The sequence below is a fragment of the Protopterus annectens genome, chromosome 13.part0, assembly GCF_019279795.1.
Source record: "Protopterus annectens isolate FY-2018-M chromosome 13.part0, PAN1.0, whole genome shotgun sequence".
In the NCBI taxonomy this organism is placed as follows: Eukaryota; Metazoa; Chordata; order Ceratodontiformes; family Protopteridae; genus Protopterus; species Protopterus annectens.
Window position 1 is genome coordinate 762,381,724 of NC_056747.1, and position 24,556 is coordinate 762,406,279.

At 39.2% G+C, this 24,556-nt stretch overlaps 1 protein-coding gene across 4 annotated transcripts in view; it reads right to left on the reverse strand.

The window, feature by feature from the left end:
• The window catches only part of CORO6 (coronin 6), a 773,484-nt gene that overhangs the window by 576,361 nt on the left and 172,567 nt on the right, over window positions 1-24,556 (reverse strand). For 3 of the 4 annotated variants that reach the window (XM_044054464.1, XM_044054462.1, XM_044054463.1), the window contains exon 2: window positions 185-384. The exons of the other annotated variant lie outside the window; for it this stretch is intronic. In XM_044054464.1, coding sequence (XP_043910399.1) covers window positions 185-382 — 198 coding nt within the window. In that variant the 5' untranslated portion in view covers window positions 383-384. The remainder of the gene's footprint in view (window positions 1-184; window positions 385-24,556) is intronic. 4 annotated transcript variants of the gene reach the window in all.

Genomic DNA, 24,556 nt, shown 5'->3' on the forward strand with positions numbered 1-24,556 from the left:
AAAGAAATCGTGTAAGCATGGTGCATGAGAATAAAAAAATCTTTGTACTGGTTTACTTTCTCTTTTATAATTGAATGTGTACTCATATCAGTATGTAATATGTGATGTTAATAAAGATGTTTAAAAATAATTTAATACAGCACAAGACAATGTAGCAGAAAAGAAGACGAGAAAGTGCTCTGACCTTAGAAAGTGGCAGGACCAGGAAAGCTCCTCCTCCGCTTGACTCTACAATGATGGCTATGAACTTTGGATTGACAGCACAAAAACTACTATCCCATGTCACCTTAGATACCCGAATGTCTTCATAGCATTGGTCGGCTTTCACTGGCTGTCCAAAGACATGGCGGAATTTACTCTGGCGTACAACCCTTCGGCTCATGACTAGAATAAAAAGAGACAATATTTTTTAAGTATTTATAAACTTTTTCAGAGTACAAATATGCACACCTGTCTGTCTCATACCCCCCACTTTTTCCTCTCTGTTACATTCTGTTTGCAGTTTGATTCCTGTCCAATTCAAGCAGGGCCTGTAACAACTTTTGTTAGCTTTCAGTCCTTGTAAACAGTTAATTTCCATGTGGGTTGTTTGCAAGAAAAGGGTAGAGTCAGAAAGTTTCCTGTAAAATAATATTCTCACTGAACAAGAATCATTCATACTCACCAGTAACCACTATACTATAATGTTCTTATACATGAGGTTTGCTGTCACATGAATTCTGTTTGCTTATCATGTACCTAATGTCACTGTTGTTACTTATGCTGACATTTTGCACTACAATGCAGCTCAGAGAATCAGCCATTACTTGCTATCTGTACTGCTCCTACTCCGAGACAGTTTTCTAATTAATACAAAGCGGTGTGTGATATACTGTAGGGCTTACACTCTGTACGTCATGTTTTACCCCCATTACACTGCAACCCTTTGTGTCAGATACACATCTTACTGCATGTATAAGTATGCCTCTGTTAACCTAACATCTTCTCTTGTACATCTACATCTATAAATTCAAGTAAGATTCTGTCCATACTTGGATTATTGCTGAAAGACAAAATTGTGCAAATGAAAATTAAATGAAATATGGTAACACATACCTCGCACAAAAATAAATACCTTTAAGGCCAAGCCAATAGTTGGTAATTCAGTAGTTTTCCTATTGCAGATAGTGGGATGTGTTAGGCTGCAACTATTTATCTAGGATACATAACAGAGGTGTGGTGGCACACAAATTAGTAGATACAGATAAACAGATAACAGAAAATAGGAAGAAGCAAAGGTTCTTAAACCTGAGTAAAATTTCTAATAATATAACACTGATTTGATGTAGTAGGGACAAAGCATTCATCCATAGTGATAGTGATCTCAGTTTGAACAGTAACCCAGGATAGTTCACTCTGGAAAGAAGAAATAATCATAGACAATAAGCTTGCCTTCCCAGGTAGTGAGAGAGGGGCTATGCACCAGTGTAACACCTGCTACTTAAGAATGCTGCTGCTGGTTGCAGATGTGGTGAGCAATCGAAGATGCAGTACAGGTCATTATGTATCACATGTGGGATTAGACATTCCCCATCTGCATTCCAGTGATTACACACCCTTAGTCCAGGTATGGGTGGAATACAAAATGTCAGGGAAAATGACCCTCCCTCCCCTTCCTACAGTAATGACACTGTGTATCAGCCACCTTACTCACTTCCCTTATATGGCATGAATGAGCAATCACATGGTTCATAGGTTCATTGATATAGCCTAGGCTAACAACCACCTGGGCCTTTACAAGAACTATCCATACAATCCAACCCAACTGTGTCCCTATCTCATGGGTGTTTATTAGGATCGATATGTTAGTTAGGAAGTTTCTAGAGGTTATGGGGAGGCAGTATGTCTGTTTGGGCATTACTGTCTGCCTCTGTCTTATCAGAGACATGGAGGCAAGGTAAATGCCCCATCCAATGGTCAAAGTTACCCTTAAACAGGGTTAGGGATGCACTCTGCTTCACATGGATGGGGAGGCTGTTCCAGAGCATATCTGTCTCACCAGCATGCCTTATTTATGTCAGAGGCAAAATTTAAATCCTTTAATCTAGTGGTTCTGATGCTGTTCATTTTGTAGACTTGCAGAAGGCCCATCAGAACTGGATCAGAGGATGCCTTATTTGTGAGGCACAGATTGCTTCTCAATAACATATAAGAGATAGAGTACAGAGACAGGGCTTTAAGGTGATCTGTATAGGACAATGTATTTATACCCTGGATTCTCCTGATAAGGAAACCTTGTGGGTCATTATACTCAATGATGGGTTTAATAAGGGCCAAATAAAATGGCAGTATGACTTCCTTGGACCTGAATGTCATGCCCTTACTTATAGTCTGGGCAACATAGAATGATTTTCTTACTACATATTGGTCAAAGGCCTCATTAGTGTCTACATATGTTCTCAGATCCATGACTACTGTGTCAACTAGCCAGGGTGGCAGTTTTCCGAAGAGGCACTATAATGCATTTCTTGGCACTGAGTTTTAGTCCATGGCTTTGGCACCAGTCATTTGTCTGTGTTAGACCCTCTTGTAAGATGTTTGTGTCATGGGAGTAATCTATGATAGCTTCCAATCTGCAAACATCTGTGAACTTTGTCAGCTAAAGGCCCTTGACATTAGCCTTTACCTCCAAGAAGTAGATGCCAAATAGGAGTGGTCCCAGCACAGAGCCCTGGTCTCCTAGTGAAGGTGGCATCACCGATCCTGATTTCCTGGGTCCTGTCTGTGAGCCAGCTGGTAATCCAGCAAATTAAGGGTTTATGCCCAGTTTGCTTTGTTTGTCAAATATATCTGAGTGGGACACTGTATTGAATGCCTTAAACAGGTCCATGTAGGCGATATGCACCATTTTCCTCTCCATTGCCTTGGTGGCCTTCTCAAAGAAGTCCACCAGAGTTAGTAGGCATGGCCCTCCCTTGGCGAAGCCAAACTGGGTTGGGTCTAGTGCCTGAAGATGCCTGTCTTTGCTGATTATTTTGATGATAATTAATTCCATGGCTTTGCATACTAGACTAGTCAAACTAATAGGTTTGTAGTTTCCAGGGTTGGTTGACAGTCTACCCTTGTGAAGTGAGATAACTGCTACAGTCACCCATTCTTGAGGTACAAAGTCTGTTTTGGACCAGAAGCTGAAAAGTGACTCAAGTGGTCCTAACAGGTCATGTTTCAAGCTGTTAAGGAAGCATCAGAGGATGCTGTGGGAGCCCATTAAGGCTGTATTTTCCATCCTAGTGAGCAATGCCAGGACCTGTTAATAATTGGTAGGGTTATGGTAGTAGGTCCTTCATGGCGGAGGTAGGGGAGTGGAGGGTGAAATTTGAGCTGAATTTGTCAGCCAGCAAATTCTCTGTCAGTCTGCTCAGTGAAGGTGGCACCACTGACCACCAGTTCAACACACTAATGTGTGCTGTCATTGAGGTTTCAGACGTAGCTGTAAAAGACCTTGCAGCTGTCTTTAACCTGTGATGCTATCTTGACCTCGTAATTGGTCTTGTTGGACTCAATTAGTCCTCTTAGTTTCCTGTTTAGTTTAATTAGAGAGCTCCTATCATTATGGGAGTTGTTCTTCCAAATTTTAGTCAAGCCTTTTTTCCTCTTTTATATATCCCATTAAGGGTAGGATTCTACCAGTGCGGTTTGTTTTTAGAGTTTGTTTTGTGTTTGCTTCTAGTTGATGAAACAGCCTCTATACAGCCATTTACATGGTTATAAAGGGTCTCTGTGAACAATTCCGCATAGTTTGCTGTGAACTCGGAGTTGGGAGAGGCACTGAATTTTGACAAACTATTGCTTAAATAGGATGTAGTCTGCTTTGGAAGAGTTCATAATTGTTATAGGGTTTGCTAAGGTTGCCAAGTTGATTTGTATTTCAAAGGATACTGCTTTATAGAATGACCTCACCACTGAGGACGTGACACTGGATGGGGGGTGCATCACTCTCCCATAATGGCGATTACCAGGTCCAGTATGTTTGAACCTCTGGTAGGCATACACACTAAATGGTCAAGAATATTAGTGTTAACAAAGTCTAGGAACCATCGTGTCTGCAAGTATGAAGAAGTATATGCTTCCCAGTCTATAGAGTAGTAGTTAAAGTCTTCCATGAACAGAGTATTTAGTTTAATGATGATGAGTGTTTTCAGTAGATTTAGGTATGAGCTATGGGATTCTAGGGACATAGAGGGTGACCTATAGCTTGCTACAATGTGGTATGAGACTTTGTCTATGATGATTTGCACATGGATAAATTCCATGGCACTTTATTGTTTAACCAATGTAAATGGCTTTGTTTAACCAATATAACTATGCTTGTTGCTAATATAAATTGAGACTCCTCTCTGTCTGTGCAGCTGATTGTCTAAATGTGTGGAAGGCACTGAAGCCTTGCACAGCTGGAGTACTTTATGTGGATTTAAACCACGTTCCTGTAACAGCAGAGATGTCTATATTCTCTAAAATGAGGACAGCTTGTGGGGTGTGAATTTTTTTTTTCTTTAGGCTCCTAGCATTGAGCAGTAACACCTTTAGGTTTCTTTGGGTTTTATTTGCTATGTCAGTAGGTTTGCCAGTTTGGCATTACCTAAAAAAGACTCTAAGGGGAGGGATAAAGTTTTAACTAATATCTGGAGGCATGATGCAGACCATCCTTTGCAAAGCATGATGCAGACCATCCTTTGCAAAGCAACGTGGTTTGTTGACCATGTCCTCCCATGCTGACAAATATTGAATCCCCTGGGAAAGATACTAGAAACTAAACCAATTATTGAAGTCAATAACCTTTTGTTTGTACTGTGGCTACTTAACAAAGGACATATATCTGCCCGAGAAACATATTCAGAGAGATCAAGAATATCCCTCTTCATATAGTAAAGGGAAGCATGTCTCAGGTCATTAATTCACACATGGACTATGACAGAATCATAGCAGTTACTTGAATGAGTGCATAACTTGGCATATTTGTTATCTTCTCCATGTTCAGACTGGTGAGTGGTGCATCTGTGTGTCGTATATTGGAGTCCCCTATAACAAGAGTCCTAGGTAATGTGTTGGCTTCCCTTATGGGTTTTGCTCTTGGGGCTTCACTGGATGTAGGAGTATGTGTGGTGCTTGGTGTTGCTTTTGGTTAGTGCTTTAGAGATTGCTAAGGAAAGGCATTACCATTTATAGCCTTAGGAAGTCTTTGAGGTTTGACAAGATTGCTTTTTAGTGCCCCAGCATACGTTGGTCTATATATGTGGTGAACACTATATGTGATGTATGTAGTATGTGTGTGTTCTTGTCAACCTTGTTTGTATGTGCGATTTTTGCCTCCAGTAAACTTGTGTATGTGCATCTCTCACATACTGTTTGTTTCTTTTAAGGATTAAATGGTTGACTGTGAACATGAGACAATTGCTACATTTGTCTCATTATGCCCATATCTACCAAGTTGGCTACAGAGACATATGGAAATTGAATATCCATGTCATCTGAACCTATATTTGTGTGCGCTACTGGAGATCACAGACTGGCTTATATAGAGGTCTCCTTGGGTAGTCTCTAGAGTTTGGCACTATGCTTGGTTAGACTGTGCTAAGATTTGACAGTAGTGCTTTTAATGTGCAGGCCAGCTGCTCTAAGTTTGTCTGTGCACAATTGCTTTGTTTTAGCCACATTAAGTTACAGATTTCAGTTCTAAGGGAAGTTTTATAGATAAAATTTTTTTTGGCCATTTGTGTCTCTACAGAGCACTGCTAACCTCTTGATGTAATAACACCAAAAATAGATTGCTTGCGAGTGTAATGCTACAAAAAACAACTTAAACAAGTGACATTGACAAGGCAATTTCAAGTATTAGAGAGCTTTAGAATGACATAAAGGCAAAATCAACAAATAAAGAAAAAATAAAGCAGATGCACTCTAAACAGCTAACTGAAGTACAAAGCAATAAAATAAATTTCTAATCTACCAAGGATGGAGTAGGATTAACTAAAGACCCCCACAGAGAGTGGTGAGGACAAGTAAATGGAGGCTTGGCAAAATGAGCAGGAGGCAATTTGTAGTAAGGGATGTTTACTAAAGTGCAATTCCAGTTAGCTGGGTGTGCACTTATTTTTAAGGATATATGGGAAACAATAGGTGGGAAAGTACTTAAATAGGTTATACAACAGGCAATAGCAATGAAAGAAAAAAAGGAGGTACTTTGTAAGTCAGATTACCATAAAGGGTGGAAGCCCGAGACACAGCCTTTTAAAATCACAATAAGAAATTTTTGGGAGGATTTGGAGTAAAAAAATCAAACTAGAACTCTAGTCCTATGGTTAGAATTTCAGAAACTTTTATGTTAATATCAAATTTAGGGAAGCAGATTCAAACAAAAAGGGAAAAAAACAAAAGCAAGGTAAACAGAAATGGACTAGAATGCAACTTTAAGCAGGTATACACAGCTATAAAATGGACTAAAGCACAAACCCTGGAGCAGAATTCACAGTTCTGCCACTACCACAATCCCAACACAGACTAAGGCAACAGACTATGCAGAAATTCATCAGTAACACTGTAACAAATGACTAACTGAGGCTCAAATGTGGCAGTAGATCACAGTCCTGCCACAACTGTGAAAAAAAGCTACAAGACTGATCGAGGCCCCTGTCTGGGTTAAAAATACAAAAAGCTACCTTTTACATGAGGAAAATTTCAAACAGGAATTCTATTCTTATGGTTGGAATTTCAAATATTTTTAGCTTAATGTCACAGTGAGGGATGGGGAAGACTCAAAAAATGGGACAAAAGAGAAGCAAGGTAAACAAAAATGTACTGGAATGTAATTTAAGCAGGTATATACAACTATAAAAAGTACTTAAGCACAAATCCTGGAGCAGAATTCACAATACTGCTACTACTGAAATCACACCACAAACTAAGGTACCAGACTAGGTAGAACTTTACAAATAATGCTGTAATAAAGGACTACACGGGACTCAAATCTGATAGAAGATCACAATCCAGCTGTAAGTTTGAAAGAAGCTAAAACACTGATTAAGACCCCAGACTGGCTTCAAAATAGAAAAATTACCCTTTCCATGGGGATAAATCCAAACTAGAGCTCTAGTTCTATGGTTAGAATTTCAGAAATGTTTAGTTTAATTTCTCAGTGGAGGGGGCCAAACTCAAAGAACAGGGGAAAAAAAGAATTGAGGTAAACATGAAGGCACTGGAATGCTACTTTAAGCAGGTATATACAGCTATAAAAGTACTGAAGCACAAATCACAGAGAAAAGTTCCCAATACTGCCACTACTGCAATCCCACCACATATTAGGGTACCAGACTATGCAGGAATTTACCAGTAATGCTGTAATAAATGACTGAGACACAAATCTGGCAGTAGATCACAGTCCTGACACAATGGTGAAAGAAGCTACAAGACTGAAGCCCCAGACTGGTTCAAAATACAAAAATCTACCTTTTACACATAATTCTACTATAAACAAAGCTAAAATCTTACAGTAATACACAATCTTCACACAACTGCAAATGAAGCTACAATATTAAGGTCCCAGAACAAATTAAAAATGCAAACACAACTTTTTGGCTAAAACATGGACAAAGAGCAGAGAAGTAGAAAAAGCACCAGCACACATCACTTTAAGTGCAACTTAAATATTTAAGCAGAATTTTAAATACAGCTTTTTCTCTTCCCTTTTGATGAAAGGTTTGCATTTCGCATCTTTCTGAGTCTTGAACAAAAGACCCCGAGTGGATGTAGCTCTGTGCTAAATATAGCAGACATGCTAGAGATGGATCCAATCAAATAATGCCAATACTGGAACTCAATTTCTGTGGTTAGAATTTCAGAAACTATCAGCTTAATGTCTCAGTGGGGGTGAGGCAGACTGAAAGAACAGAGGGAAAGCCAGAGCAAGGTAAACAAAAAGGCACTAAAATTCAACTTTAAGCATGTATATACAGCTATAAAAAAGTACTGAAGCACAAATCATAGAACAGAATTCCCAATACTGCCACTATTTAACCCTACCACAGACTTGGGCACCAGGCTATGCAGAAATTTACCAGTAATTCTGAAATAAATGACTAAATTCGGGTCAAATCTGGCAGTAGATCACAGTCCTGCCACAAATGTGAAATACGTCACAAGATTGATTGAGGCCCAAGGCTAGGTTTAAACTAAAAAAACTACCTTTTATATGTAATTCTACTTATAGAAATAGACGTCTAGTATAATGTGTAAACAACCCTAACATCTTTCAGTAATACACAATCTTCATACAACTGCAAATGAAGCTACAAGACCAAGGTCACAAAACTAAAAAAAAAATGTAAACATATAACTTTTTGGCTAAAACATGGACAGAAAGCAAAGAAGTACAAAAAACATCACCACACACAGGTGCAGCATAAAATATTTAAGCAGATTTTAAAGAAAAGCTTTTTTCTTCTCTTTTGATGAAAAGTTTGCATCTCACATCTCTCAGAGTCTTGAACAAAAGACCCTGGGTAGATGTAGCTCTGTATTAAATATATCAGGCTTGCTAGAGAGGTATCCAATCAAATAAAGCCAATACTGGAAATGCAGTCCTGTGGTTAGAATTTCAGAAACTTTTAGCTTAATGTCTCAGTGGGGGTGGGGCAGATTCAAAGAATGGGGAAAAGCAGTAGCATGGTAAACAGAAAGTCACTGTAATATAACTTTAAGCAGGTATATGCACCTATAAAAAATAGTGAAGCATAAATCCTGGAGAAGAATACACAGTACTATCAGTTCTGCAAGCCCGCCGCAGACTAAGGCTCCAGACTATGCAGAAATTTACCAGGAACACTATAATTTATTAGAAAAGCTCACCAGACTCTGCTACACTTTGCTGTGAAGGAAAGGTTAGTTTGCTTTTTATTTGTTCTATTTTGTATTACTTTATTGCCTTTTTATATTTTGAATACTGTGATTTGTTTTCTTTACCATGTGTTTTACTTGTATTCTGCTTTTAACTGCATATTAAAACTTCAAAAGAGACCACAGCTCTCTCTCTTGTGAGTCAGGCAGAAATCTTTCCCCACCCACCTACCCGCTTACTATCGTGTTCTTAGATACCACTGTCTTTCTAGTTGCCTGCCTCTTATGTTATTTTGACCATATATCTCATTTCCTCTCTGCTCTCACTGGCTTGTGTGAGTAAGCGCAAAATTATCATTATGTGAAATCACTTCCCTTCAGTTATTTAAATTTATTGGCCATCCTACTGTATTCCATAGTACCGGAATACAAAAGTGACCACCCCCCTTTCAATCTATCTTGCTGTTTTAAAAATAGTGACTCTCCACTAAAACTTAACTTTTTAGACAGGTAAAATGTAAGTTACCTACTTTCACATCTAACTTATCTAGTGCACACTGCAGAGTTTAGGATAAACCAATTTTTCTTCATCTTACCTTTAAGCATCCCCGTCCGTGACTAGCACTTGCTCTAATACCTGCTGGAAAGCCTTAAACTGATAGAAGCACACAACTCTCCTTGTTAATAAGGAGAAATTAATCGTAGGCACTAAACAGCTTATAATTGCAAAGTACCTTGCTAAGGCAAGGGAAAACAGCTCCTGTACTCTACAAAAAAAGCACCAAACCGGGCACGTCCAAGGGTCAGCTTCCTGTGATTTCTCCTGTCCACCTGTGAATCTGGGCATACTGGGGCAATGCAGCAATTGCCTCATGTACACAGACAACCCTCTCCTCCTACCACCCAACACTACTGTGAGAGATGCACTTACAAAGCCAAACTGGAAGCAAAGCTCTCTCCACCCAAGATTGTGCTAGACAGTCAAGAGAAGGTTAACACTCCTCAAGCAACACATAGCCCTTCTAAACCCACACCAACACCCACACATAGCAACGTTAAATCCACATATGTGGAGGCCCTTAACTGTAACCTGCCCAAGCAACAAGGACCTCCAAAGCTGAAATGCAAACAAACACCAATCACAACCAAAGTGTCACATAGCTCACAACACCAGTGTGCCACCCAGCAACAGCCTAAGGCAAGACAACATACCTAACACTTTAGTCATAGGTGACTCTATAGTCAGGCACACTGATGTCCCACTTGCCAGGCTGAACAAGGAGAAAATTACAGTCAGCTGCCTGTCGGGTGCCAGGATCCACCACATAATGCATGCACTCAAGTCACTCTACAACAAGTACAAATATGACTCTGTCATTGCCCATGTTGGAGTGAATGACTTGAGACGTACGTCCCTGGACTACATGAAAAGAGACATGGAAGAGCTCTCAGATCATGTGGCCCAGGCAGGTATGACCCTAGCCCTGAGTAGCATCCTGCCTTCGCCCTGAATGATACCACAATATAAGGACAAAATGATTGACTTCAACAATTGGCTAAGCTTCTGGTGTCATTCAAAGGGGATCCAGTATCTGTCTGCCCGGGATGACATGATCGACAGATCACGATGTTTTGCCAGAGATGCTCTACCCCTGTCACCCCTGGGATTCAGGTTACTGGCTAAGGCTTTTGCCCCCCCTATAGTGCCTGTTTTAGGCAAAGTTCAAAGGACAAAACCACCATGGTAACTGGTACAAGCATGCAAATTTTGAAGGCAATGCTACTCAATGCTAGAAGTCTAAACCTCAAAATGCAGCCTCTTGAGGTACTCACAAAAAATGGAGAACATTGATATCTGTGCAGTAAGTGAGACCTGGTTCAAGGCTCCAGAGAGCACCCTTGCAATAAAAGTCTACAACTCTTACCACACTTTTCGGCCACCAAACCAGGACCGAAACACTAAAGGTGGAGGTGTGTCCAATTTCACCAAGGATATTCACACCACCAGGCTAGTTGCCCAACACAATGCGTCTGAAATTCTCCAGGTGCAACTAACACTAGGTAAGACTGCAATCCAAATTTTAGCTTGCTACAGATCCCCCACCATGCCCCAAGATTCTCACTACACCTTTCTAAACATACTGGAAAATATTAAGATACAACCAAACACCCTAATACTGGGTGATTTCAACTACCCTGCCATTAACTGGGAAAACTACTCATGTACCAACACCTTTGCCCAACGGTTCTTGGAATTCATAAATTCCAATGCTCTGGATCAACTAATCCATAGTCCCACCAGGGGCTCCAAAATCCTAGACCTGGTCATTACCAACATGGGAAATCGATGCTCCACACCTATGGTCATCCCCTCGTTGGTCAGATCTGACCATAAGCTAATCACCCTTAACATCCACTTCCCACCCCCCAGTAAGGAAACCTCCATAGAAAACTTCTCCAAAGCCAACTCAAGTCAGAAGTGACAAGCTTCATGACACACATACAGACGGGAACTGAGAGTTTGACTGCTGAATCCTACACTAAGGCACTGTACGAGCACATCCACTCATGCATGAATCATGCCATTCCAAATAGAACCAAGATGCTCTCCTCCAAAAAAAGGAAGCCAATCTGGTGGTCCCCTGCCATAAACAAACTTTACAACAAAAGGAAGAAACTGTTGCAGAAAAGAGGAAAATCCCAGGATGCAAAATCTCCCTTACCGGCCTCAGTAAGAAGCTGAGATCCCTCATAAAATCCTCCAAAGCTAGTTATGAAAATAAAATTGCCAAAGATTCCAAAGACAACCACAAGGCATTCTATAACTATGTCAAGAATCCAAATAGCAATGCTCTGATCTGCTGTGAGCTACAACAGAATGGCATTAAATATACTAATCCCAAGGATATTGCCAATATCCTGGCAGATCAATTCAGTGCCAACTTCACCCCCCTCTCACCCCCTAAACAGCCCTTCTCAATAAATGAAGATTGCCAAATTCCAGTAATAATGGCCACACAGGTAAAAAACGCACTCTCCAAAGCTAAGAATACAGCATCCATGGGACCAGATGACTTCCCAGGCTGTGTATTACATGAACTACAAAATGAACTGGCACCTCACATAAGTGTCACATTTAATCATAGCCTCATCTCAGGCTTCATGCCCACTGAGTGGCGCACAGCTACAGTTATCCCACTCCACAAGGGGGATCCACCTTGGATCCCGGGGACTACCGCCCCATCAGTCTGACGAGCCTGATCTGCAAGACCATGGAACGTATTATCATTGAACTTATAAACGAAGACATTGGCAGCCTTCAAACACTGGACCCCACCCAGTTTGGGTTCGTGAAGGGTTGATCTTGTCTCCTGAACCTGATTGACTTCTTTGAATCAGTTTCCATAGCCGTGGATGAGGGTAAGGCAGTCCACACAGCCTATATGGACCTCGCCAAGGCCTTTTACACCATCCCCCACTCTGGAATCATAGATAGACTTACTAAGCTGGGCATTAATCCCTACATCACTCGATGGGTTGCCAACTGGCTTACTGACAGAACCCACACTGTAAAAGTAGCAACTCCAAATCCAGCTCCAGACATGTGACAAGTGGAGTACCTCAGGGTTCAGTCCTGGGATCGCTCTTGTTTGGCATCTACTTCTCTGAAGTACAGGCCAACACTAAGGGACTCTGGCTAACAAAGTTCGCAGATGACTGCAAACTAGGAGCCATTATTGAATCCCCAAATGATGTGGATACTCTACAAAAGAGCCTTACAGAAACAGATGCTTGATGCCAGAGACATGGGCTCAAGCTCAATGCCAAGAAATATATAGTTATCTCCTTTGGGAAAAAACATGTACCCATGAATTACCACACAGGTGGCAGTACACTAAACACCAAAAGTGTGATAAGAGACTTAGGGACACAGGTGGACAGTGGTCTCTACTTCGATAACCACATTGCTACAACAGACAGGAAATTCTTCTATGTGGCACACCTCATTACTAAGGGTTTTTCATCCAGAAAAAAAGGAGGTCATTGTCCCACTGTACTCATCCTTCATTAGACCCATTATAGAATACAACGCCCCATTTGGTATGTACCTCTCAAGACATCTGCAACAACTGGAAAGGCTGCAGAAATACCTCACTACAAGAATCTCAGGCCTAAAGCAGATGCCATATGTTGACCGCCTTAAAAAACTCCAGCTATACTCTGTCACATATCGTCTACTCAGAGGTGATCTCTGCTTAACATACAAGGCCATGTCAAACCCAGAGCTGTTGAACATGCTACACTTAAAGAAATCCCAATCCCTCAGAGCCACACGCTTCAGGGATCTAAACCTTGTCATCACAATAAACAAAACATGCTGGAGGGATAGGTTCCTGACCCAGAGACTCCGCAGACTCTGGAATAGACTGCCCACACATGTCAAGCAGAGTGCCGCTTTGGCCCTCTTCAAAAGGAACCTTGAAGATTGGATGGGAGAAAGGAAATTCACCCCGGGGATCACTTCAGTCACCCTGTGGTGGGAGGTTGGCATAATGGTTAAGGTGTTTACCTTACAGACACAAGGTGCAGGGTTTGATTCTCACATGGGGTAATTGGCTAGGCTTAAAATGGCCTTAGCCTAGTACTAATCTATGAACCTAATCTATGAACCTATGCTAGACAGGGGTCCAGGGAAGTAAATAGTGTGGGAAGAAATAGCCAGGGAATTCTTATGGCTAGGCTTGTATAGGCCCTATGGCCAATAGCCTAGTACCAACCTATGAACCTATAATATATGAGTAAATGGGGCTTAAATGTGGCAGTAGATCGCAGTCTTGCTACAACTGTGAAGTAAGCTAGAAGATTGATTAAGGCCCCAGACTGAGTTCAAAATACAAAAGGCTACATTTTACATGTAATTCTACTTACAAAAACAGAAGTGCAGTACAATGTATAAACAATGGTACAATAAAATCTTGCAGTTGTTGTTGTTTGTCTTTCGGCTTTTTCCTGGTAAGGGGTCGCCACAGCGGAACTCCGGTCCGCTAATGATTGTCAGTAGATTTTTATGAAACGCAGAGGTGCCAGCTCGATGCCCAACCTTCAACGAAGGCATGCCCATTTACGTACGCATGTCTTTCGAACACTACCCAACCGAGAGGAGGACATGCAGACTACACACAGAAAGCACTCTCAAGCCAAGCCGAGAATCGAACGGGAGAACCTCTTACTGTGAGGTAACAATACTACCACTGTACTACCGCGGAATAAATCTTGCAGTAATATACAATATTCACTCAATTGCAAATAAAGCTACAAGACTAAGTCCCCAGAGAAAATTAAAAAAATGCAAAACAGATTTTTTTGGCTAAAACATGGACAAAAAGAACAGAAGCAGGAAAAAGTATCACCACACAGGTCACTGTAAGTGTAACTTAAAATATTTAAGCAGAATTTAAATAAAAAACACTTTTTCTTCCTTTTTGATAAAAACCTGGTATTGCACACATCATAGAGTCTTGAGCAAAAGACCTGCTGATCGATTCTTACTAAAACATCACTGGTGAAGACCCAAGAATTATTAGGAAAGGGAGGTATTTCCCCTTCAACAAATTCAAAAAAGATTACTTATATCCACTAAGAGGCAATATAATTTCTTGGCTGGCAAATGCAGATGGACGGGGTAGTAGGTATATATTTTCACAGAGCAGGATCATACCTCCCAACTGTACAGATTTTCACAGAATGTCCTGATTTTTGCCTCATATTTTTGGTCTGTTTCTCATAAAATTCTATTTTTTTTGATAAATCACTGGGATGATCTACGGATTAAACTCACAAATAATGACATGCATTTGATTTCAGATTTCATACCCTTCAGAAAATGCATGCTAACACAAATACTGTTATTCTAGCAACTTTTTAAGTTTACAAGAGCAATATTTAGAATGTGCCCCTATTTTTGGGCCTTTGTCCCCCCGTTATGTCAGGCTTTGTGCAGATTTCTTACTCTAAAAGGTTGAGAGGTATGGCAGGAGTAATAATTGCAGTTCTTCCTGTGTCCTCTAAAGAAATATGACATGTTACACACAGGTCAGTCTTTGACACCATTCCAGATGTGGCTTTGTTTTCCAGGCAATCCTACACAACTTAATTCAGCTACTCTAAGAACAAGAGAATCCCTGAAATTCTAAATCTCCTTTAAGAAATGTGATCACTACTCACTTGCAACCTACTCTACTGGATTGCTGGGGATTTGAAAGTGCAGTTTCCTGATCTAATGTTGAATTTCCAATAGCCGAACAGCTTGTTTCTGCAGTAATAATTGATATATTTAACAGAATATTTAAGATCACAATTTCAATATATACTGCAGGATTTTATGAACTCTGACTATCGCGTACAATACCTAGTGCATACAACATTTAGCAACTTGTGTCCAGATTTTAAGCTTTGGTTGCATGTCTCAATGACTTTCATAATTCAGGGCCACATGCACCAATCATTTAGTACAAGATAACACAGAGAAAAAAAAACTCAGGCCTGGCTTCACGTTAGTACAGAGAGGTATAACATCCAGTTTTACCTCATTTCATGTTGGCTGCTCATAACAGCATTGTGACTGCCTTGCTGGAAATAAAGGCGAGAACATAAACTGACAATAATAGAACAAATCATTTTTAAAAAGGTATAGGAACCACATAAACCTGACCCCAAAATGAAAGTATAGCATGCAGCAACTGACAAAGGCACTTACTACTTTAATTGCTGTTCGGGTGACCCAAGCTTCCTTCAGTTTAACAGGGCTGGTGATATTATCACTGTATTGAAAACGTGGCCAGTTATACCCAGCTCTGGGTCAACAGCAAGTGAGAATTAAGTAGCAGAGACAAGTGCCTTACTTCAATGTCAGTGTGTCTAAGTATATGTGAAAGACCAATCATATACAGAAACTAGAGGTGTCTAAATATATATATTTATATTTTACATTTTCCCAGTTATGTCATGGTTCTATAAGAAGGTTTGCTGACTAACTGCTTCCACTAATATCTTTATTCTGCAGTTCCAAGAACTGCTGAGATGGAATGATGGAGTCATGACTACAGAGCCTCTGCAGACACTCACAGCTAAATTTGAAAGCTTCTATCAAGGGTTCAGGTAAATTCTTAATATGTCCTGAAAAGCCCCTAAAGCTATCTGGGATGATAACTACATCATCTGGCAGGAAAGAATGCTCCAAAAGACTTCACTAACTAGATAGTCTATTTTACTTTTTTGTTTGTTTTTAAGGTAACGCTTTCATAATGCCTGACACCCCAAAATTCCATTATGACAATTCTACTTTAATCAGGATTAAAAGCAATTTGCTATGTGACAGAGACAACCGTATGGGTACACGAAAACTGATTGATAGATTATAAGTGATGTATAATCTTTGCATCTCGGAGTGTGTCATTATGTTTTGTGATATAAAATGCTTGCAAATAGGATTGTGTTGTTGTGGTTTGTTTTCATTTATATAACTGTATGATTGCTTATGTCGCAAGTGATGGTTTAATAAAGATGCTTCTTGTTTAAAAAAAGGGGTAGGAATTGAATAATTTATGTAATGTTGCTTAGGTTATATGATATACAGCAATATATGTGAAGTATAATGTGTGTTAACGTTAATTTGTTAAAACAGTTTTATTACTTTTGTATAATTGTAAATTTGCCTATGTCACAAGGGATAATTCAATAAAGGTGTTTAAAAAAATATATGGCACACATGCATGCACACACGCGCACACACACACACACACACACACACACACACACACACACACACACACACACACTCAATTTGTGAAACTACAAAATCTACCTCATAAAACAATAATGCATGGTTTGTTAATAGGAGCACCTAAACAAAAAAAAAAAAGAAAAAATGCTGTTTCACTGACAGAAGACTCTAGAACACAGAGGTGATAGGCTACTTTTCACTGGAATAACATAGTTTTGCAGTACAGCCTTGTCGCACTTTCTGGCTACACAATTCCTTTGACAAGCCTCAGTTAGCTCCAGAAGCCTGTAAAGTAAAACCTGTGCTGGTCCAACAAAAGGTATCACATCACCTTTGTGTTCCAGTATTTTCTACAGAAAAAGTTAACTGCTGTATACATAAGGCCCCACTGTGCACTGAAGGCTACGGCAGCAACACAGGCTGTATATAGCAGCATTATCAATGTACACAGAAAGGTCTACTCTGAGTGGTTAGACCTATCCAATGGTTACTACTACACATAAAGAGCTACCACAGGTACCATACTTACAAATTGCATAATACAATATCCAAGCTGTGGGATTTTTTTGAGCTTATCATTTATGGATACTTTGATGCTGCACTGCAACAATTTCCAATGAGAGTGCTGGGAAATTGTCCAGATATTTTTGCATATATAGTCAAGATTACTGTACACCCATCAGATAAGACATTAACCTATGGTCCTATTCTCATGGTCTTATCTTAGGTGGCTGCTGAATAATCTATGGCATTCATTGAAAAGAACAAGAGAATTTATTTGATATCCTGATCTAATTCCCTCTAATGAGTATAAATAATACTGTAGATCTCTGAAAATAAGTTATACCTAGTGGGACTAACTCAGCTAAAAAAGTAAATAAATACTACAGTACACTGGTCTCACCAGAAGTTGCAAACTAAATACTGTCCAGCAAAGGTTCTGTTGGGGCTCTGTTATTTATGCAAGTCTGTGTAAGAAAGAAGGGGTGACTCCAAACTTAAAAGACAAACTATTATCTCAAAGGACAAAAACAATGTAAAATGCCTGCGGTCCATTTTCTGCAATACAAAAAGTACTCCCTTATTGCTCACAGTATTATGACCCTGCTTTCCTTGTCACTCAGTTTTCACTCTTACAATAATACATAGGGTGACTAAATGGGGTAGGGCCAGCATACTGTGGAAGGATGCCATTGGTAGAAGGGGGCCAGTGTGTTTAGGCTACTATTACACAAAAATAAGTCCATGCCATACACAAGAAAGGCATTCAATGTACAATTAAGAATTGCTGGTGGAAAGGGCACAGAAGTGTGCCCATCCATCTAGTATTTCCTGGACTACTACTCAAATTTGCAAATTTTTCCACGTTTGAATATCTTAAGTTCCAACTCATCCCATTTTGTGTATCATTTATTAAATTTATAGTTAAGCACAAAACTATCACTCATTGTAGCCTACAACAATATCTCCTTTTCATACAGAAAAGACGAAATACTGGGAAATGTGAGTGAAGATTCCCATTCCCAGCATCATATGACAGCTTCTGGAACAAAGCAGGTACAGTTAGTACAGAAGCATGCTATGCCATTACCACAGCTCTTACTTGTTCCCTTATCACTGCTGAGGATTATAATTTCTAACTATTTATTTGCTCTATATAATTTTCTCATTTGTAAAAAAGAATAATTCTAGTTAATTAGTTACACTAGCCCTTTTCTTCTGTCACTAGTTTTATTTGCTGTAACAGTTCTTTATCCTGCACATTGCCAACCATCAACTCACAATCATCTCTAAATATGTCACTGTACACAACTGGAGGTGAGAGGCTCAAGGCTTTGTGTCATGCATGTATGTTGTGTGTGTGTGTGTGTGTGTGTGTGTGTGTGTGTGTGTGTGTGTGTGTGTGTGTGTGTGTATGTGTGTGTGTGTGTGTGTCTGTGTGTGTGTGTGTGTGTGTGTGTGTGTGTGTGTGTGTGTGTGTGTGTGTGTATATATGGATTCCTTTCAGAAGACCGAACATCCATATAATCGAATCATACTTCGCTGAGACAAAAACAGCAAAAATGTTTCCAGTGGTAAGTAAAGACTTGGCCAACATGGTGAATTTTGCCCTTTTCCCGATTGTAGTGCAATTTCAGAGTTGGTATATTTAGTTAGAGGGGGTGTGGGGGGGCACAGCCACCCACCTGGGTGGGTTTGACATACTGCGGTGTGGTTTTCGTTGTAATGTTGGCCAAGTGTTTATTTACCGTTCGGCAAAAAAAAGTTTGGTTGTTTTATACATACACACACACACACACACACACACAAAATGAAGCTTGAATTTCCCCCTCCCTTTCAAAATTATAACACACTTTACTAACCTGGAGGTCAGGTCATAATTATATAATGTTAAATTAATAATCCCAGCTTCAGTCATATCACGTTTCATAAGGGCAGTTTAATCTCTTGCATGCGCATCAGTTTTTGCATTTTTAATACTAGTATTTTCCTCAGTATTAGTGGAGTACAATCTGGCAATGAGACATCTCTATTCACATATGAAACAAGTTAACTCATTTTGTGCTAACAGGATTGTGCACATTAGAATATTAGGCACACACACTAGAATCTATCTGACCTTGCCCTGAATCTGTCCATAAAGACTTAAAAAGGAAAAAGTCATAGACATTCAGAAGCCATATAGCTTAAGGGATCTTTTGTATATATGTATCAGATTGGCCTCTATTCCAGGAGATTCAAGGTATCACACAGTGAAAACTCTAGCTTGGCTAGGTTTTTTTTTTTTTTTTTTTTTGCAGTTTTACTAACTGGTTTGTCTGTGTGAACCTTTTACTTTTTGATTTTGTTTATTAGTTGGGATATTTTGCAGACACCTTAATGGCTATGGACATCAGCTGGATTTAAAGACCATGTGTTTCTAGAGTATAGCCAGACAATCTGCTTACGCTGTCCTGACGAGTCATAAGAAGTCTGAAATGTGCATGTGCACTGTTAGTGGCGCTTGGCTTTGTTGGCCTGCATCTGTTCATAAAAACTTAAAAAGTAAAAAGTCATGGGCATTCAAAAGCCATATAACTGAAACACTTGATGTTTTTAAGGGGCCATTTGGGTATATCCCATGGGCCTCTATTCCAGGAGGTTTAAGGTATCACACAGTGAAAACTCCAGATTGGCTAGGTTTTTCCTGTACTTTTTACTAATTAGTTTGTCTGTGAGACCTTTTTACTTTTTGGTTGTGTTAGATGGCTAAATCTGATCAAAGCAACAAGACTGCAACATTTGCAACTAATCACCCTGTAGCTCTAACGTCCCTTAAGTGGTTAGAGCTACCTAATTTTATTTATTTATTTATTTGCTTATATATTTATGTATGTATGCATGTATTTAACATCTGTTGATAGGAAAAGCCTGATTAGGACTGAGCCTTTTTTCAGTGGAGGCCTGGTGAGAAACACTCCAGACGCATGTCTTTGGAATGTGGGAGGAGACCGGAGTACCCGGAGGAAACCCACGCAAATGCAGAGAGGACATGCAGACTCCACACAGAAGGCATCCCTGCTGAGAATTGAACCAGAGAACCTCTTCCTGTGATGTGAGAATGTTAACTGCTGCACCACTGCACCATCCAGAACTACAAATCAGAACTAGCCATGATGTCCATTCAACAGACATCTACATTCTGTAAACCATCACACATTACTTATCCAAAAATCCAGTTATCACAAATGGGGCTCTTTATATGCAGTATATACATCACTAAACTTTGTGACTCACTTCCAACCAATATTAAGAAATTTAATTTCACCAATTTCATACCTTAGTAAAAACTTTTCTCTCATGACTCATGACTATATATATATATATATATATATATATATATATATGTACGTACTTTTCTACATTGTGTAATACAAGTTCAAGGACTGTTTAAAAAAGGCAATTCTTATTATAAAACAGAAGGAATAGAGTAAAATATTCTTTGGACTAAATGCAGTACAGCAGAGTAAAAATGCAGTTTTGATTATTATGCAAACATAATTTAATGGGATGCAGTCAACATAGCCAAATAAAATCAAATGAAGTTCTAGCTACTTCTGACTCTAATGACCGAGCACCTGCAGTGAACAACTGTAAGCCAGCCAAGGCAGTTGAAAAGATGAATCTGTTATCTAACTGTAGGACCTAATCAAAATGCATGCTATTGATTCACAAGTTCCGGCATTTTAACATTCTGAGCATGCAGGTACCTCTTGTGCAAAAAGGCAAAATAGAAAGACAAATAGAAGGGTCTGGAAATCAAAAGTTCTCTGAAGAGATTTTTATAAAGCTACACTGTTTAAGTTGAGTGAATGACAAGTCATATACACCCATTTTCTGAATAGCACAGGTAGCTTGTGAATGTTTTTTTTTTTGCTTCAGTATTCTGGGACATATTGTGGCATGTACGGGGTTATTCTCCTGAAACTGTACCTTTTATCTGTGGAATCTTCCATCAGTGTGCTCCCCGGGGATGTCTTGGGGGAGGGGATCCTTGGCTTTAGCACTAATATCCCTAATTCCGTTTTAGAATATTCTATGGTCCCTTTTAAAATGTGTGCCCTTATGAGAGAAAAGTAGCCAAAATGAACAACGTGCACTAATGTGAAACACTGATGTTACAAAGTCATATTTCCTTATAAAACTTCACACAGCACTTATTATTCTGTCAGCCTTCCAGGTGAAAACAGACATATTTTTAAGAGATACTTCTGGTTGGGAAAATTTGTCTCAGACTTTTGACACCTTATTCCTCATTCCTAAGTCAAGAAGTTACAAAGTGTGGTTGACACAACTTAGACTGAATCGGGACAAGTTTAGCAAAACAAACTGAATGCATCTAAAGAAGTATACAACATCTGAAAAGCACAACTACATGTCATTTACAGAGACTCAGTGAAATATTAGGATTATTTTGTGAATAAAAATTTAGACATGAATTCAAGAGGAAAACAGCCTCATATTAATTTCATATTCTGCAATACTTGACAAGCGTACCATCTTTCACTAATTATAAAACACCTAGCCCCATGGTATACAGGGACAAGCCACATGGCATATAGAAACTAAATCCTGACTACAACCCAGATGACCTGAGTTTGATGAGCAGCACAGGGGCTGCACAACCCATGCATACAATGTACGTTAGTGGTTTTCATCAGCTCACCCATACTGGAGCCCCCCTGAGTATTTCTCAGCCGGGACGAGCCCCACAGCATATATAAATGAAATCCTGACTACAACCCAGATGACCTGAGTTTGATCAGTAGCACAGGGGCTGCACAACCCATGCATACAATGCAAGTTAGTGGTTTTCACCAGCTCACCCATACTGGAGCCCCCCTGAGTATTTCTCAGCCGCAAATAGTTGACCAATTGTAGTACCAGGTATGGCTTGAGAGAGTGATTCCATACAGTGATACTCATGACACTGCCCCAGCTAGGTCTTCCCCTCCTCTTGGAATCCTAAAAATCTTGTGTGGCTCCTGAGTCTCATGCCAAGGAATACAGTAGCCATGATCCCACTATGGGGTAGGCTATTAATGCCTCACTGTCCCTAAAGAGGGAGGAGGCCACTTGCCACATGTGCATGCCAAGATTTCATTGCTTTTTGGAATGGGATGGATTACATTATCCGTTTACCGGTAAATAAAACCACCATTACAGAGAGATCACTCAGAAAAATGTATGGGTGTGGGGCCACAATCAGATTATTCCATTGCCATTAAACAGACATGTGCAGACTGGGATGGAAAAGGCTTTTTCACCCTAATGGTTCTGCAGAATGTCTTTTAAGGGTTTAAGCAGAACAACACATCATACACATATTTAAATGCACACCTCAGTCTATTAATTAATTAATTGACAAAACTTATTAAAGGTGGATTTCTTTTTATAACAGAATTATATTAAACATCTCAGACTGAGTTCAAGATTCAATCCCCTAGGTATTGAAGTATTAAACTTCAGAATTAATGTTGATACTGACTCATGTAAGGCTGCCACGTTATCACCATTTCATCTCAAATTAACATATCCACATATTAGAAAAAGTCCACATTATTTTCATGTATTGCGTTATAATGTACAGTACATTGCTGTCAGACCTTCCATTTCTAATGTCAGAAATGTGTTCCTATTCTCTTTGTTTGGTCAATGTACCACCTCAAGGATCGGCAGTTACAGTAAGGTCCATATATTACGCAACTACTTTGAAAATTATAATGCTGCTTCATCCTTAAACTCTGTCACATTTCAGAATGTCTGCATATTACATCTCATACATTCGTCGATACCCTTTGAAATAGCATTCTTACAAATTAGCACTTCTATAATTTCCATACTATTCTATACAAACCCTTTAAAATAATATTCTGACAAATTAGCATTTCTATAAGATAGAATTTCAATACAGTATTTAATAATGATATTCTTATAAACTGGCATTTTAAAGGTAGATTTTCCCTAATATTTACATACATACACACATACAAATATTTCAAGCATGGGCATTAATGCCCTTCTAGCTTGCCAATGTACCAAAACACTTGTTCCCATAATAAGGCTGTTCTTAAAAATATTTAAACTAGTACTTGCTTTAATGTAATTTGGTAGTCTGTTCCATGCATTGGGTATTCTGTCAAAGAACTAATTAGTACACTTCTCATTCCTATAGAATCTTCTACATAGGTTATCTGATGATTCTCTAGTACTTTTTGATAACTCCAAACATTGCCAGAGATAGTTGTCTCTAAATGCCCCATAAACCTGAATAAGATCTCCTCTTAGATATCTGTAAGAGACGCTGCACAAGTTCAGGTATATTTTAGTTGCTCTACTCTTTCCAGTTTACTCATGCTTGTTTTCTTATAGGATTTCCATATTGTTATTCCATACTCAAGTTTGGGTCCATTATTTTTAATTTCCTAGACTTTATAAATCTTTTTATACAACCTATAGTTCTATAACTATCATTAACCAATTGGTTGACATGATTAGAAAAGCTCATAGCTGAATCTACCCATATACCAAGGTCCTTAACTGAGTCTACAGTTTCAATCATTATGTGCTGTATTAAATATTCACCTTTCAATTTATGTCTCCCAAATCTCATATGCTTAGTTTTTGATGTATTTATCAGCATATTATTCCCTTGTGACCAAATGGTCAATTTAGTCAAGTTATTTTGCAGACATGCCTTTTCTGTAACACATGTAATCAGTTTATCAAATTTCAGGTAGTCTGCATATAGACTGTAGAACACCTCAGATGAAAAAATTAGGTCTGAAAGATATAATCTAAACATGTAAGGGCCTAGGACAGAGCCCTGTGGGACACCCTGACTGTAACCAAGGATTTTACCTGTCCAGTTGCTGTATGATACTTGCCATGTCCTATTTGTAAGCCATGCAGCTATCCATCTTATCAAGAGTAAATCAATACCTAGTTGCACTAATTTATCGATCAGTATTTTGTGAACGACCCTGTCAAATGCTGAACTTAAATCTATATAAATTACATCACAGCGCAATTTTTTTATTCATAGCTGTTATTATATTGTTATAAAACATCATGTTACAGGTGGTAATAGATCAGTTTTCACATATTCATGCTGACATATGGTTTCAAGTCCCAATCTATCCATTTCTGACAATAACTTATCTAATATTACCTTCTCCATTATTTTTCCACAACATGAAAGTAGACATAAGGGTCTATATGACTCTGGGTCTGTTCTACTCTCCTTTCCCTTAAAGACAGGCTTAATAAGTGCATGTCTCCAATCTTGAGGAATCTCCCCATATTTATATGACCTAGTGAATAATAAATATAATAGTACTATAAGTTCTTGCTGAAGTGTTCTCC